Consider the following 17,008-nt stretch of genomic DNA (forward strand, 5'->3'; position numbering starts at 1 on the left):
TCAAAGAGTTGTTGTCAATGGTGTTTCATCAGACTGGAGAGAGGTGAGTAGCGGGGCACCTCAGGGCTCGGTGCTTGGCCCGGTACTTTTTAACATATTTATTAATGATCTAGATAAGGGAGTGGAGGGACTACTCATCAAGTTTGCAGATGACACCAAATTGGGAGGACTGGCAAATACTCCGGGAGATAGAGACAGAGTTCAACGAGATCTGAACACAATGGAAAAATGAGCAAATGAGAACAAGATGCAATTTAATAAAGATAAATGTAAAGTTCTGCATCTGGGTCAGAAAAATGAAAAGCATGCCTACTGGATGGGGGATACACTTCTAGGTAACACTATGTGTGAACGAGACCTTGGGGTACTTGTGGATTGTAAACTAAACATGAGCAGGCAGTGTGATGCAGTGGTAAAAAAGGCAAATGCCATTTTGGGCTGTATCAACAGGGACATCACATCAAAATCACAAGATGTCATAGTCACATTGTATACGGCACTGGTCAGACCACACCTGGAGTACTGTGTGCAGTTCTGGAGGCCTCACTTCAAGAAGGACGTAGATAAAATTGAAAGGGTACAGAGGAGAGCGACGAAGATGATCTGGGACCAAGCCCAATGAAGATAGGTTGAGAGACTTGGGAATGTTCAGCCTGAATAAAAGGAGGTTGAGAGGGGACATGATAGCCCTCTTTAAGTATCTGAAAGGTTGTCACTTGGAGGAGGGCAGGATGCTGTTTCTGTTGGCTGCAGAGGAGAGGACATGCAGTAATGGGTTTAAACTTCAAGTACAACGATATAGGCTAGATATCAGGAAAAAGTTTTTTACAGTCAGAGTAGTTCAGCAGTGGAATAGGCTGCCTAAGGAGGTGATGAGCTCCCCCTCACTGGCAGTCTTCAAGCAAAGGTTGGATACACACTTTTCTTGGATGCTTAAGGATGCTTAGGGCTGATCCTGCGTTGAGCAGGGGGTTGGACTAGATGGCCTGTATGGCCCCTTCCAACTCTATGATTCTATGTTACTATAAACCCCAATAAGTTATAATGGTGTCAGTTCACACACCTGGCTGACAGTCTCCAAGCATCAATAAAGCATCTATAAACTAGGCCTGTAGTTCCTCATTAACAACACCCAATATGGAATCCTACATCACCTATTAGCCCATGTAGATATCACCCAATTCCCTTGGCACAAAAATCATACAAACAGTAACACTTTACGCTACTCCTTTGCCCCAATGTGCTGTGATGCTGTCTTCAAAAACACTCAAAAGCTGCTATTCCTGCATCAAGGAATCTGCCCTCTCAGCAAACAAGCAACAGTTTTATGCAACTTAAATGTCAGATCTACTGTAGCCTATTAAAATATTTACACAGTAGAAACGGTAGGGTGCTATAAAAAGAAAAACATTTTCTTGTCTCTTATTCCCCCCCCCATCAATTTGTAATCTAAACATTTCTATCCCAAGGGCAAAACTTCTCTCCAATAAACTGCATGCAGCCAGCAGAAAAGAAAGAGTGCTCTCAAGTATCAGAGAAAAGGAACAAGTCATCCGGTTGCAAAGATCTGAAATCAGAAATGACTCTTCTGTTCGGAACAAGGAAGAAAATCAGATCCTCAAGAAGCTTGAAGGTACCATTTCTTTAAGAAAAAAAGCTAACTGCAATTGCACCTGTTTACACACATGGCACATTCCAAAGGTCCCAGATAAGCACCAGGTCATAGCACCAAACAGTCAAAAACATTTCCATGACGAAAATAATACCAGCCTATAGTTATTTCCATAATCGAGATTATTTTACGCTCATTGTGTCAAATCCAATCCACAGAGATGTCTTCATGCTTCTTTTTGGGGAGGGGGAGGGGCAACCTCATGAGGTTCTCAAGGCAAGAGACATTCAGAGGTGGTTTGCTATTGCTGGCCTCTGCATTATGCCTCTGGTATTCGTCGGTGGTCCCCCATTCAAGTACTAATCAGGACTGGCCAAAATTATGAATTGAGATAGACAAGATCAGGCTAGCCTGGGCTATCCAGGTCAGGGCTTTCATGCAATAAGCCCCACTAAACTTGGATAGCACTGCTATACAAAGCAAAGTTCCTGATAGATTGTTTCTCCAAAGTACTTTACTTCTCTTTGCTCTCAATCACACCTCCAAAAAAAATTACAATTCCGGCTCATCTAGGCCTCCCTAGTAAGGACAGCAAAGACCGAGGGCCATTTCGCACGGCTTCAAAGTAGCACAATGGTTGCTATTTGGAAACGCTACTAATTTGCCATAACCCACGACGTCGTAGACAATCTGCAACAATCCTGAAACCAATCAGCAAAAAGCGCTTCGTTGTGGCGCTTTCAGGGGAATCCAGAAAAGTGGATTCACCCTCCGGATAGCGATACACTCCTGCAACCAATCTGCAACAGTAGCGCTAAAGACCTGTGCGTTACCATTGTTGCTGGTTCTTCAAAGTCCCTCCCCCTGGCTCTCTCCTCCAAACTTTAGGCGAAGCGATCGCCATTTTTTTTTCTCCGAGCGAGCGGGGATAAACGCACCAGCGAGCCTCTTTCTGTTTAGAGGCTTCCCTGGCTTCAGTCCTTCACCTTTAGTCACTAAGCACAAACCACTGAAAAGCCCGTTTGCTGAAATAAAGTCCCTTTATTTTTTACAAATAAATTCAGCCGAAAATCGGGCCCGTGAGAGGGGGGGGGGATTTTTTTTTATCACTCGAGGCAGCGTGCAAACGATCATACAATCAAACGACAGCTCACATTAGGCAGCTGGATGGGTCTCTCCGTAGCAACGAATCTACCTAGATTCGTTGCTATGGGTCGTTTTTTTTTTTTAAAAACCTTTCTTAAAGGGAAAGGGGCTGTTTGGGAGCATGCTAATGGCTGCCCATTGGCTGCTTGACGGCCAGGGGCGGGACGAGCTTGGCAATAGCGCTTCCTTTCTAGCGATTTCTGCCGAGACCGGAAGCCTGTGGGAAACGCTAAAAAACGCAACTGATTCCACTACAAAGGCAGGTATGCATAACGACGAATTCCACTATTTTAAATGGCGATTTTTCATTCCGCAAACAATTTGCAACAAAGATCCCTGTGCGAAAAGGCCCCAAGAATACAGTTCCAACCATATCCTTGGGATATATTTTCATCAGACAACACAGAGGAACCCCAGGAACAGTACAGAGAGAAAGTAGGGCAAAGATCCGGGCATCCACGTACAGTGAAGAAAGTGTGACCTTAATATTTCAAGCTAAACCAAGGGCAAGGCACATTAAGAGGTGATTCCTAAGAAGATGATTCTGTAGCAACTTCCTGTTTCTCATTCCCATTGTGGCACGTAAGCCCAACAAGCTGCAGCTAAGCCTAGACTAGATTGAAGCCAACCTTGAAAGGGAGTTTAATTTTGAAAGAGTTGAACTGAAAAAAAGCTACAAGGGAAGACGTAACGTAACTGTAGCATAAGGTTTAACAGTCTATGGGAAGTCTAAAGGGATGGAAGAAGTCAACTTAGTTGAACTTAAATGGAATCAGACAGTCATGTTTCTTGACAACCCTTTAATCACTTCTCTCCCGATCTTGTTCACACATGCAGAGTTGTACATTCCACAGTCTCAAAGTCATCTGGCTGGACTGAAAACTTTTGGGACTACAAGCTAGCCATAGCCACATACCCACTTGAAATAAGGTCCTTTTATGTAAAAGGCTACAACAGATACTTGGGGGGGGGGGGTGATAGCCACAGGTATATACTTAGAGGGACAGTGCCAGGGAACTCCAGCAATAAACTGACAAGAAATGGAAGGAAGCCAGCAGACTTTGGCATATGCATGACTTGAATAACAGGGCAAAAAAGGCTCTGTCTCAGTCTCACAAACCAAGCTGAAAAACAAGCTTCACATAAACCCTTCCAGAAGTGTCAAGAAAGCTTGTGTAAAGGATTTTCTTGCGTAAAGACTCATTTATAAAGACCACAGTAGCAATGGTATTCATGCCATAACTTGGGAAGAACCACATTTGTGATCGGCACTAAACAAAAAAGCCACATATCTACTGTATACCTTTTCCCCCTTCCTTCTTTTCCTCCTACGTGTCCCCTCTCTACCTCCTCCTTTTAGTGCCTTTTGATCCTCAAAGGGATTTTCTCTGGTTTTAAAAACCAATTAACCACCAAAGCTGCATCATGTCCAATGGACCCACGGGTGAGCCATTGAAGGCACAAAACTAACTCTCTGAACTCAAAATTAAAGGAGCCACCCACGATCTGCTAAGTTTGTACGAGGATCCTAAAGCCAGAAATACAGTACCGGAGCAGAGGGATCCATCCAGTGTATTTCACCAATGGTATTCTGTGTATGACTAGTTGCCTGCTGGGCAGAAGTTCTGGGCATGTGGAACTCCTAGATCTTAGGGAAAGTTCTCAAGCTAACGTGAATGACCCAGAGAAGAAGTACAGAGACACATTTGGCGACAAGATAGGGTGGTTTCACTCCCATGCCAGCAGCTTGTAAATCTAGATTACTGTGAAACCAACTCTATTTCTCAAGTGATGTCCTCTCACGCATAGCATGCATTCAAGGGGAGGGAACATGCCTGGGAGTGACATTTGGGTTAGGAACACAGCAAGATGGTTTTGGGCTGGGCATGTAAAACTCACTCAGATAGGTTTTTAGATATTGTAAAGTAGGAGTCAGTGGTTGTGGTACCTGTTGACACTAACACCACCAGGGAATTTGGAAACCAAATTTAAATTGCCAAATTTCAGGAACTCTAAAGGAAAAATGTTTGAAATGCAAAACAAACAACCCCCCCCCCCAAAAAAACACAAAAATTAAATGAGCTGAAGAGTAGGATCAGACAGCTAGTACCTTAACTGCCCAAAGACTATACAGCAGTTTTTGATCTGGCATGCTGGGGGAAAACCAACAGTTGTTGGGTTGTTCTGAGATAACTCATCCCTCCAGAATGATGGTGTAAACGTTTCTGATCCTTAACATGGGATTGTAGAACTTGGCAATGTACATGGACCTACAAGCCTCTCCCCAGTAAAGAATCACAAATATATTCTTGCCCCCTTTGCCCAAAACTGAGGACTACCATGAAACGGAGAAAGAAATCAAGACACAGATGGCAAAAAGAGAAAGTGATGTAATAATGGTTACATTCAAATGTACTGAATAAGTAAATGTATATTCAGCAACAACCCCCCCTCCCCACACACACAAACTTCTAGAATGAATGAATGTTTTGCCTTAGTACAGTTAGCTCATGAAGCTGCCTGGAGGGGAAAGCAACCCTGGCACGTATTTCCCAGTTTGTTGAGAGTTACAAAGGTTTCTGAACAATGGACCAATGACCACTGTGCCATCTGATGTAAAAGACATACAAGTAAAATGTTGCTCCAAAGTCCCATGTGGGCAAATTTATATAAAGGAATTAGTTAAAAGGAAGATTCAAAAGAGTGAAGTCTCTTCAGGATTGTTAGAGTTTGTTTTAAACTATAATTACTGGAACTTCCATGGAAAGCTATTAATAAATCCGACAGCACGCAATGACAGATAAAGAATAACATTAAGGAAGCAATAAAAGCCAAGAAGACTTCCTTTAAAAGAAAGAAAATGAGAAAAACAAAATGTGAGCACAAATTCTGACAAAACAAATATAAGCTGACAATATAGCAAGCAAAAAAAGGAGGAGGAGCACAATGCTCTGAACATTAAAAGCAAACAATAAAAACATCTATAGATGTCAGAAGCTGGAAACTAGAGACACAGTTTCATGATACCGTAATGAAAAGGATAGCTAAAAAGGAGAGAGAAATGTTATTCAGATTCTACATGGAAGATAAGAGCCTCTTGTGGCGCAGGGTGGTAAAGGCAGCAGACATGCAGTCTGAAAGCTCTGCCCATGAGGCTGGGAGTTCGATCCCAGCAGCCGGCTCAAGATTGACTCAGCCTTCCATCCTTCCGAGGTCGGTAAAATGAGTACCCAGCTTGCTGGGGGGTAAACGGGAATGACTGGGGAAGGCACTGGCAAGCCACCCCATATTCAGTCCACCATGAAAATGCTAGAGGGCGTCACTCCAAGGGTCAGACATGACCCGGTGCTTGCACAGGGGATACCTTTACCTTTTTTACATGGAAGATACCCACATCAGAATGGCTGATTATGGAAGGGATTGGAAACAGAATGACATAATGCTAGTACATAATCTGTGGTACAACTGCATTTGGAATCCAATGGATAGTTCTAGTTCCCCATCTAAAAACGTAAGTTTCTTTCTGCATCTTTTTCAAACAACTAAAACAATCAAGGGATCATCACCAAAGGAGAAAGTCTAAACCATCGGCAGCTTTTAGCATAGGAAAAAAAAGATGGCTATGGGGATGCATGATAGAGGCTTATAAAATTATGCATAATTTGAAGAAACATGACAGGACATTTTCTCCTTCTGTAATAATGCTAGAACTAAGGGGCACTCAATTAAGTTAACAAGCAGTACATTCAGAACGGAAGAAAATTAATTAATAGCTACATTTCATACAATTAATTTATAGAATCTTCACCACAAGATGTATTAGAACCACTGTGTTAGATGGTTTTAAATAAATTACAGAACGCTAGGACTTTGTAAATTAAGCTAAAGAACTCCACACCACACACACAACAAGCCTAAGAGAAGTCTGAATATATTTCAAGAGGCATTGCTAGGAGTCACTTTAAAAATAGTTTAAACTATTGAGATAGAATCCAGGATAGGAGGATTTAGAGGGGGGGGGAGATTTCCAAACTGGCCCCACAAATTGGCATTGTCCCTAGCTTGTTAATATTTAAGTAATGCTGCCCAAATGTAACCATGTTCACAGAGCATATGCTTTGCACACCAGTTGCTGGAGGAGAAAGAAAGAGAAAGAGGTTGTCTTTATGCCCTTTTTCTGGACTTCCCAGAAACATCTGATGTGCTTACAGGGCAATTCTATCCAGAGCTACTCCAGCCTAAGCCCAATGAAATTGACAGGCTTACACAGGAATAACTCTGTAGAGGATTGCACAGTAAGGATCAAGCAGCACTCTTCTTGTGTTCTTAATGGATTCTTTGGCATCAAAGTACACACCACATTGAGTTACTTTTAATGCATGATACATTCCATGACTTCAACTCAACTGGCAAATGCAGTTCATAGAAATCCATAGTTGGGACATTCCTTATGCAAGCTCGCAACATTTTCCAAAAAAATAAAAACACCTTCTCTATATGTCCAAGTCAAGTTTTCCAAAATAGAATGCAGAAACTAACTTTAATTGCCTGATACCAGCAAGGTGGTTGTTATGTTTTTTAAATGCTGCTTGCAAAGGAATCTTCTTTGCTTAAATCAAAATAATTCTCTAGCACAGTGGTCCCCAACCTTTTTATCACCGGGGACTGGTCAACACTTGACAATTTTACTTAGGCCCAGGGCGGGTAGTCTTTTGCCGAGGGACATCGCCGCTGCCTGAACCCCTGCTCCACTTGCTTTCCTGCCGGCACCCCTGACTTCCCGCTGTCCTCTGGGGGGCGCTGCCAGCAGCAGCTGCGCAATGCCACACTGAGGGGGAGCCCCAGCCATGGCGGCCACCGGAGAGCACCAAAGATGAGCCAGCGCCAGAGTGGCAGGGCAGCCCCCGAGGCAGCAGCCAGGGAGGAGGAAGAGGAAGAGCCCCGGCCCGGTACTGACTGATCTACGGACTGGTACCGGTCCCCACACCAGGGGTTGGGGACCACTGCTCTAGCAAGCCAAACAGCAAGAGAATGAGGAAGGGCAAAAGCGAAATAAAAGTTGAACTGAAAGGCACTACAGGTACAGGAATCCTGCTGATAATACATCAGAAACAGTACAGTAAGCTGAATAAAAGTACAGTGGAAAATATTTGAAAAATGAAAGGAGGATTAAAATTAGCCCCATTTTATTAAATTGAATGTAGTCAGGTCCTGGAACAATCAAAACAAAGCACCTTATCAAATAGTATTCCTTCCCTGGTCACAGACAAGTTTCACCATCTCATTTCCTTCCCAACCTTATCTAATCAAATGGTAGGCTATTCCTTCCTGATTAGAGTATCTGAAAGTCTGTTGCCCAGTGACCACTAATGGAAATCAGTAAGCAACCAGACCACTAAGCAGCCACAAAGTGTTAAAAAGAAAACTTCAAGAAGTACAGGATACCTTTGCTGACTTACAAGGTAATAACTGCATGACTGATTTGTGCAGAATGATTTCTGACACATAGTTCCTCGGCAATCTGCACCTGCTTGGGGAAAGGAAGTGAAATGGTCCCAGCTATGCATACAATTCAGAAGATAAATTGCAGACAGATATACAAACTACGTCAGAAACAGAGAACACTGCAGCATCAATGGATTTCTCATGGCACACATTTTCGTAGACTGGAGTCCATGTTATCAGATGGCTCTAGTCCACAAAAATGCACTCCACAAGAAACCTGTTAGTCTTTCGCTAAAGCAAAGAGGAGTATCTGTTGATGACATTCACTCTACTCTATAACCTGAGGGATTTAAATGTCAACCAGGTCATTGTTGACTGGCTTCTCTGCTATGTATGCTATTTCCATTTTTTTTTAAATTAGAACTGCTAACCCAAACTCAAAATCATAGCCTTGGATCTGCCTGCACATGCCAGCAATCCTGTTACTCAGTTTTTCTGCTGACTGTTCATACTTGCTATGAACTGTAATAAGTTGAATTTCCCCTACCTCAAGATGCTGATACTGGCTCCATTTTTTAAAAATGGGGCTCATCACAAAATTACCTTGAAATAGCAAGCACATCAATCTCAGATTGGATTTTCGATCAAGACAATAAACAAAGTCTAAGGTAATATTTCCAAGGGGGGGTCTCACTCTATCCTGGCTCTTTTAAAAATAAATAATCATGTAAATAATAGCATCATGATTATTATCAGCACAGAGTGTTATCAGTTAACCTGAGGCAGAACAGGGAAGGGGGGGGAGATCACTGACTATTCAAAAACTGCACAAGTTGCTCACTTTGGTATTCCTAATCATATCAAGTATCTGGAAGTCTCAGTGTCACTGGGTATCAAAAAATATATTTTAAAAACTGTCTAGTCCAATGACAACCATAACAGAGACAAACATTAGTCAGGATCAGTCACCCAGACAAAAGGCAACACAGGCAGGTGAAAGGTTTGCTGCATTTTTAAAGGGTGGTGTTTATTGAACTTGGATGACAGTGGTGTATCTGTGGAAACACAGACCACAGTCTGACTGTGCAGTTTGTGAGATGTTTTGTCTGCTGATCTGACAGCGTGGCCACAGCCTAACGTTATCCTCAAAAGTGTTCAGCTGGAATTGTGAAAAAGAATTGTAAAAATGTGTAATTTTGGATGAAGGAAGGCTTGGGATTTAAAAATAACCTCCAGAAGTACCAACCCCAGCAGTCAGAATGGCACTAAGAGGATCAAAGTGCACCAAATTATTTACATCCTCACTAGAATAAAAGCCAATATATATATCCTCTAATCTGAACCAATATTTTGGAGCAAGTTAAAAATTCTTTAAAAACAATAAGAATCAGTGTCAGGGAAAGTGTTTATTTTTCCAATGATAACTGTATTAAGATTGTCATTCAAGAAGGTTGACACACTCCAGAGAGCAAAAGGGGAATTGGAATTTAAAAAACAAATACATTTCCAGATTCTTCCTCAAACACTGCATTACTTGGATGCTCTGGATTCCCCCAGTACAGACAAGACTCTCCAGGGGTGGCTAAGTCTACTGCATGTGTAAATTGGCAACAAACACACCTAAACATGCATGTTACAAAACGCACATACAGTGAAAAGCCAGAACTGGCAACAACTTCTATGCATCAAGCATGTAGATTCAGCAACATACATGAACCTTGGATGATCGTGACAGCCATGCCTCATTTTGTACACCAAAGTACTTTCTACAAGGGAAAAATGCAACACAAACTTCAGATTCATGTTGAGATTTGTGATTTTAAAAAAATCAGCATAAACAGACTAATTGGTGAAATTCCTAAGACCAAATCGCTCCTGCCCGATCTTCCATCATTTTTGTACTGATCAGCTACCCCCGAAAGGTTACCCGCTTTGTAGACTAAACCGCCGCCTTCCTTCTTTTGTACACATTGTAAGAGGACGACGACGACGACAACAACAACAAAAGTATCCTGGAAGAATCTACTGGAAAAATGTGTCCCGGTCTCCCCTCCCTGTCTGCGGGCAAGGCTCCGAAGTTGAAAGCTGGTCCACGCAAAGCACTTTGCAAGAGAACTCTGAAACCCGCCTGGCGCAATAGGCGCGGTGGAAAAGAAGTTTGGAGGCAGGCCGGCTCTCGGGGGGGGGGGGGGGGGAAGCAGTCTTCCTCCCGGGGTGCCGGTCCGGAGAGACCCCCGAAGGGCGGGGGGGAGGGGGAAAGGAGCCTGAAAGCGACAAGGAAGGGCGACGCGGGCGCGCAAAGGCAACGGCAACGGCAGCAGCCAGCGCAAGGCGGGCCCGGGAGCCTGGGACGCGTCGCCCGCGGAGAAGCCGCCGTGCGCGGCGCAAAGCACTTACGTAGCGTTTCAACTTCTTCTCCGGCGGCGACTTGCGGAGCCAGCCCGAGCAGACCACCTCCCCGCCGCTCATGGCTGCTCCACAGCCCGCGCAGGGGACGCTTCCCTCGGCAGCTGCGGCGCGGCTGGGCCGACACAACCCTGGCACCCAGCGGGAGCGCCGCGCCCGCCCGCCCGCTCCGGCCTCCTCCGGCTACTCTGGGGAAGGGGGAGGAGAGGGAGGGACGGAGAGAGGCAGGCAGGGAGGGAAGGGGAGGAGACGGCCGGGAAAGGGAGAGCGTGAAAGAGAGGGCGGGAGGGGGCTGCCTATATATACACCGGCACTAGGCGCCCACACGGCCACAGTCGCCTGGCCTGGGTCGGAGGTGGGAGGCGCTCGGGAGTCAGGGGAGGCTGGCCAGGGCAGGCTCTGGGTGCCTGAGGCGCGGAAGGTGTCTTCCCGCGGCGCTTGGCAAGCCCTCTCCGCAAAGGCCATCTGGAGAGCAGGAGGCCAGAGGGAGTGCGCGGCGGGGCTCTTGGCCGCCTCGTGTGCGCCCTGCCTTCTCCGGGGCCAAGGGCTGGGCAACCTTGGGCGGCTTTCGGGGACGCCGCTGAGGGCGGCGGAGCTCTGAATCCGGAGCTTTTGCCGCGGGGAGGGGGGGTGCTGGCAGGAGGGAGTCGGTCCAGGACGCCAGGCTCCAGCCCTTCTGTCGCCCGCCAGTGTTGCGCTCTTTTTGCGCGCTCCTAAGCCGCCGCGCTCCCTTCCTCCCCCAACTTTGGCCTCCGTACTTCGTTTAACTACGCCCCTCCCAAAACAGAGGAGCCGAGAGTTTCTTTGAGATTCGGCCAGAACCACTTTTTTCCTCTCTCTCCTCCCCCGAAGAACAAGGGACAAAATAGACAGGAACCGACAGAAGGGATCCTGGGAGATGTAGTTCTCAAATGAGGCCATGACAAAGGTGGGACAAAATTGCAGACGACTCTGAAAAGCCCCTTCCCACAACGCTGGACTGAAGAACTGTTTGGGGCAAATAACAGCATCTGGCGGGAAGCCGCCTGCAAAGCCAAGGGCTGTAGAGCGCGAACTTTGGATAAAGAATCTCGCGACTTTGGGCCGCTCGAGGAAGTAAAGTTCTTTGCACAGCCGAAGAGTTCCGCCTACTTTTTCTTACCTGGCTTTTAATTTGCATAAACCACATTCAGAAATGAGGCAACTTCTGAATCTTACATGACCTAAGTAAATGGTACAAAATCAAGGGGTGTGAAAATGAATAGCCTTTTCCCTCAACCCAGTTCTCCACGCAGTCTACTTAACTGAATCAGCATATACAAAGAAGTTCCGGGGGGGGGGGGAGAGAATACGTTGTCCCAAAGACAGTCATGTAATAGAAACTATTCTATGCCATCGTCTCATTGGTTCCGCAGTATTCCCACACGCGGCAAAGGTATTATTACTATGGTAGAAAAACAAAAGGGGGATGGAAAGGAGAGCCGGGATTGCGCAGGCGCGAGCCTTCAGCTGTCCGAGGCCGAGAGTCGGGTGGATCGAAAGGAAATCAACAACTCTATACTTGTGCAGTTACTTCGGCAACGCTCCTTTGGATTCTACTGCAAACCTCTCAGGGCTTGGTTCCCAGGGCAGAATTAGCCTCAGAAGGCACACTCCGTAATTCTTCCCATCCTTCCTTGGGTGACTCCTGTGGAGAAGCTATACTGAAAAGAATGAGAAGAATTCCCACTGGGGAAAAAGGATATGTTTGAAGACCCATTGGAGATGGAGAGAACGTGAAACAGGAATGCCAATTGACTTGCATGGGCTTACCATGAAAAACGTTATAGGACATTACAGGAAACCAGAGTTGGAATGATAGGGTATTGAGGGTATGAAAGGGTATTGAGAAATCTTCTCTGGGCAGAGAATGGCCCAGACTGGACCAAGGTCAACTGTTCTAGAACTGGAATCACAACCCCCCCCCCCCCCGCCCGAGTGAATGACTGTCCCTGGAGCTGGCATCAGTGCTCTAGAACTGCAGTGACAGTCTCTCAGAGTGCCTGGAACAGGAATGCAGTTAGGAAGCATAGTTATGTACATGCCCACCCAGGGCATCACTGGCCAACTTGGGAGGGGTGGGTTGGGAGACAAAAAATCATGTATGGTCATATCACCTGATAAAAGTTTCACATTTAAAATATATATATATTAAAATTAATTCTCACCCATTCAGGAAATCCTTCTACAGCCATCAAGAAGCCCTGGGGTTTCATGAAGCCCTGACTGGGAAACCCTGCTCCAACCAATAATGAAGGAGAAGGAGGAGAAGGAGAACTGGTTCTTATATGCTGCTTTTCTCAACTAGGCTTCTCAAAGCGGCTTACAGTTGCCTTCCCATTCCTCTCCACACAACAGACACCCGGTGAGGTGGGTGCGGCTGAGAGAGCCCTGACATTACTGCTTAGTCAGAACAACTCTCTGTGCTATGGCGAGCCCAAGGTCACCCAGCAGGTTGCATGTGGGGGAGTGCAGAATCGAACCCAGTTTGCCAGATTAGAAGTCCGAACTCCTAACTTCTACACCAAACTGGCTCATTGACCAGTCAGGGTGAATGGGGTTAGGGTCTAGGTATTAAATCTGAAGCACAGCTCAAGAGCAGAGTCAGCAGGGGTGCATGCAAACTCAACACAGTAGGTAAGCATTTGAGGTAAGAATTCTATGTACTGTGATTTGCAAGTGGGATCTGGACATCAAATCTCAGGAGAAGTGATTGGGTGTTTCTCTGGGCAGGGTTGCATGTATTTTAAATTGATTCCCTGGTGCTGGCTTTCTGTATTTGTTAGTTGTGCACAATAAATCCCATTAGCTTTTAAATCCTGAGTGGCATTGAATCTGTTCAGCAAAAGAAGAAAGAAGATAACTACCACTTCAGGGAGCCTGCAGTGCTGTTGGGAAGGGAAATGGGTTGTCGGAAATAGTCTTGACAGTCTTCCCATATTTAAAACCTGCATGAATCTGCAGGAGGCATCTCCCCCAGCCACCCACCTCATTAGTTGTCTGAAACAGGGGCGGTGGCAACAGCTTCTGCTACTTCCCACCCAGAATGCTGCCACCTCACTGGGGGAAGGTGGTTTTTCTCCTGCTCCCAGTCCACTGGCCCAGATGGGAGGCAGCCGTGCCTGGGGAGGGCAACCTCAGGGTGCCTGGGTTCTCCATTCTGCATGTCTATTATTACAGCCAAACAACATTTCTCTGTTTTGGGGGGGGGAGAGTGATTTAAACTCCCCTCCATTTTTTAAACTTTAGAGTTTTTTGCAAACCTGAAAAATATCCTGTTTCCTTTTTCTATAATTTATTATGTACATTTATAGAGCACTTTTCTCCCATGACTTAAGACAGATTACACATAGTGAGTCCAAAGAATGAACAACATGGGATATTCAGAAACTAATGCATTTGGGATATCAGAAGTCTAGAACCACCAGAATCGTAGAATCATTGAGTTGGACGGTACCTCCTGGGTCATCTAGTCCAACCCCCTGGAAAATGTGGGAACTCCCTGCCCACCAACAGTGACCCCAATTTAATGCCCAAGTGATCCCTCCACCAAAAATTTCCAGAATCCAGCCTGGCCTGGAGGAAAATCACTTATCATCCCACAGTGGCAATTAGCAATTCTCTGGGTATGCAAGGAAGGGCCACAAGAGACAAACACTGGCACATCCCTTCCTGCCCACCCACTCACAATCTGCCTAAGCTCATAAAATCAGTATAGAATCAGAAAGAACAGGACCATCGCATAAGTATTAGCATGAAACATTAACTAGTACAGAAATTACATAATAGAATCCATGGGACCAATGCATAGATTTGGGTATCTGCAGATGGGGTTGTATACTGATTAGGTATTAGAATTAGGTATACTGATGATGGACATTTTCACACAAAGAGCTGAGATTCCAGTCACAGAACAATGTTTATTCTCCCAAGAAGTGTCCTTCCAGTCAACAGACTGTCATTCCAGCTCCAGAAGACTTTTGCTGCTCCCATGGGCCATTCTTTCTTTTGGGGGGTATTATTTCAGTCCCAGAGCAGTGTGTTGTCCCGAGGCCATCATAGCACTGTGGGAGCTATCATTCCAAGTTCAGAATACACAGTGCTGTCAGTCCAGTGTGGGAGCTGTCATTCATGTCCCAGAACAGTTTATTTGATCCTAAAGATCCCCATGGGGGGAGGAGAGGGTCTGTCATCCCGGTCCCCAAAACAGGATTCGTGAAATCCATTCCACAAGTTATTTCTGTTTTGTTGTAACTTTTGCAAGCTGTTGTGAATTCAATTGGCATTCCTGGATTCCATTATATGTAATGGGCCCTCTGGCATCTCGCATTGAACTCAATGAACACGGGTTCATCCCCTCCTAAAGTTGTCCTTTCACCTTGGTGGGGTAGAAGAAGGCAGAGTAATTAGACTCTAAAGATGTGCTTTCTCTATGTCCAATTCGTCCCCACCTCATAAATTATCAAAGATATGAGATTGTAGTCATTTAGCTTTTGTCAGAATTCCAGTGAGGTGAGGTGTGTTGAAAAAATTATGGCTGCAATTTCAGTTACAGTTAATGAATTAATTATAGCTTTTAATGTAAGGTTTTCTTTAGAGGTGTCCATTGTGGTATTTTTTTCCATTGCTGGTGGCATTCTCTAGAATGGCCATGCACACAGAAAAAGGAACTTACTGTGGGTTACTTGTCAACAACAGCTGGCTGCCATCATGAGTATTTACCATCTTTTGATATTAAAAGCACAACACTTTTCACAGAAGCCCAGAAAAGAATTTATCTTCAGCAATTTGCTCTGCCCCAAAGGGTGCTGAAAGCAATTGTTTTGGTATCAGAAGCAAAAACAACGCACTCAAGTGCAGCATACTTGAAAACCACAAAATACTTTAAGATTTAAATGGCACTAGTAATGAAAGGACAGAAATAGTGATTTGAAGAAGTGAAATGAGTACTTACAGAGAGCTCTTCAGCTCCTACAATTGTTACATGGTGAGTTTTTGCTATCCAGGAGTTTTTAGAACACCCGGTCTGTGGATCAGTCAGTACCGGGCCGTGGCTCCTCCTCCCTGGCTGCTGCCTCTGGGGCTGCCTTGCCACTCTGCCACCGGCTCACCTTTGGTGCTCTCCAGCGGCCGCCATGGCTGGGGCTCCCCCTCGGAGTGGCACAGCATAGCTGCTGCTGGCATTGCCCCCTGTAGGCAGCAGGAAGTCAGGACGCCAGCAGAAAAGCAAGTGGAGCAGGGGCTCAGGCGACGGTAACATCCTTCGGCAAAAGACTACCCCCCCCCCCAGGCCTCAGTAAAATTGTCAAGCGTTGACCAGTTCTCAGTGATAAAAAGGTTGGGGACCACTGTCTTAGATAATATGGGAAACTATATATGTGCTATGATATATATGCCCAGCTTTTTTCCAGGCTTGTAGCCAGAAATGGCCAGGAGAAATCAACACAGAACAACAAAAGCTGAATGATGGTGGTCTAAATGTTTTTAAACTTAATGCATTAAATAATAACAACACAACAACATAGCATTTTAAAGAAATGCAAAGTCATTGAAAATCTTCCCGGTATCTTTGTGCAGTCTGGTTAGAACAGCTGAAGATGGGAGCAGGTTTACTTCACTGACTCTGCAGCTCTAAGGACACTTTCCTGGAAATATACCCCACTTACTAGAAATGAGTAGGATTGAGAGCAGGGTCACTCAGGATGGCATGGTGGATCACTGAACAGAATTCTAACTGCGTGTTTCCCTGGTATCTCTGGAAGGAGAAGTGTGTGTGTGTTTTTATTTTAAATCAATGAAGTCTGAAGTTTAAAACCTGAACTAGATGGTAACTGAATAGCCTTCTCTCAGTAAAATCTGGACTTCACCACAATCTTATGATTTAGATTTGTTCTGGCTGTAACTTTCCCGAACACATGTCATGTGTCATCTCTGCCTTCCTATGTTGCTTATTTTAAGACCTTTCTTCCTCACCCCCCAATATATAAATAAGCTCTGTGCTAGAAGACCAAAATACCTTTGTAATAGCACACTGGTGTGTTAAATGTAACCTCATCCCTCCAAATACACTAGGAGAATATTAACAATTTTTCTTATCTATTTCTATTTCCTGTTTTTTTTTAGAAATCAGGCTTTTCATAGAGATTTATTATCATTCCATTTTTAATGTAAAGCACTCAAATTTGTTTCCAAAAAAATAATAAAAGCCCCTGTAAATACACTGTTATTATTTTATTGTGATACATTCTATAATCCTGGAAGGGCTCATAATACAACAGGTTAGAGCTCGAACAGAAATTACTACATCCTATACTGATTCCTGAGCACCTCTGTGTTGAAACAGAGTAGTACAGTTATAGATTGTAATAGAAGAAGAAGAGT

The 17,008-nt window shown here is 44.8% G+C and overlaps 1 protein-coding gene across 5 annotated transcripts in view; it reads right to left on the minus strand.

Annotated features, from left to right (window-relative positions):
* GAB1 (GRB2 associated binding protein 1) overlaps window positions 1–10,818 on the minus strand; it is a 93,648-nt gene extending 82,830 nt beyond the window's left edge. For 2 of the 5 annotated variants that reach the window (XM_077300205.1, XM_077300203.1), the window contains exon 1: window positions 10,601–10,818. In XM_077300205.1, coding sequence (XP_077156320.1) covers window positions 10,601–10,672 — 72 coding nt within the window. In that variant the 5' untranslated portion in view covers window positions 10,673–10,818. Of the gene's footprint in view, window positions 1–9,914; window positions 9,970–10,600 lie in introns of all 5 variants that reach the window. The other 3 variants (XM_077300206.1, XM_077300204.1, XM_077300207.1) reach the window with 2 other exon arrangements.
* Window positions 10,819–17,008: the final 6,190 nt, after the last annotated feature.

The sequence above is a fragment of the Paroedura picta genome, chromosome 10 (genome assembly GCF_049243985.1).
Source record: "Paroedura picta isolate Pp20150507F chromosome 10, Ppicta_v3.0, whole genome shotgun sequence".
Taxonomy (NCBI): domain Eukaryota; kingdom Metazoa; phylum Chordata; class Lepidosauria; order Squamata; family Gekkonidae; genus Paroedura; species Paroedura picta.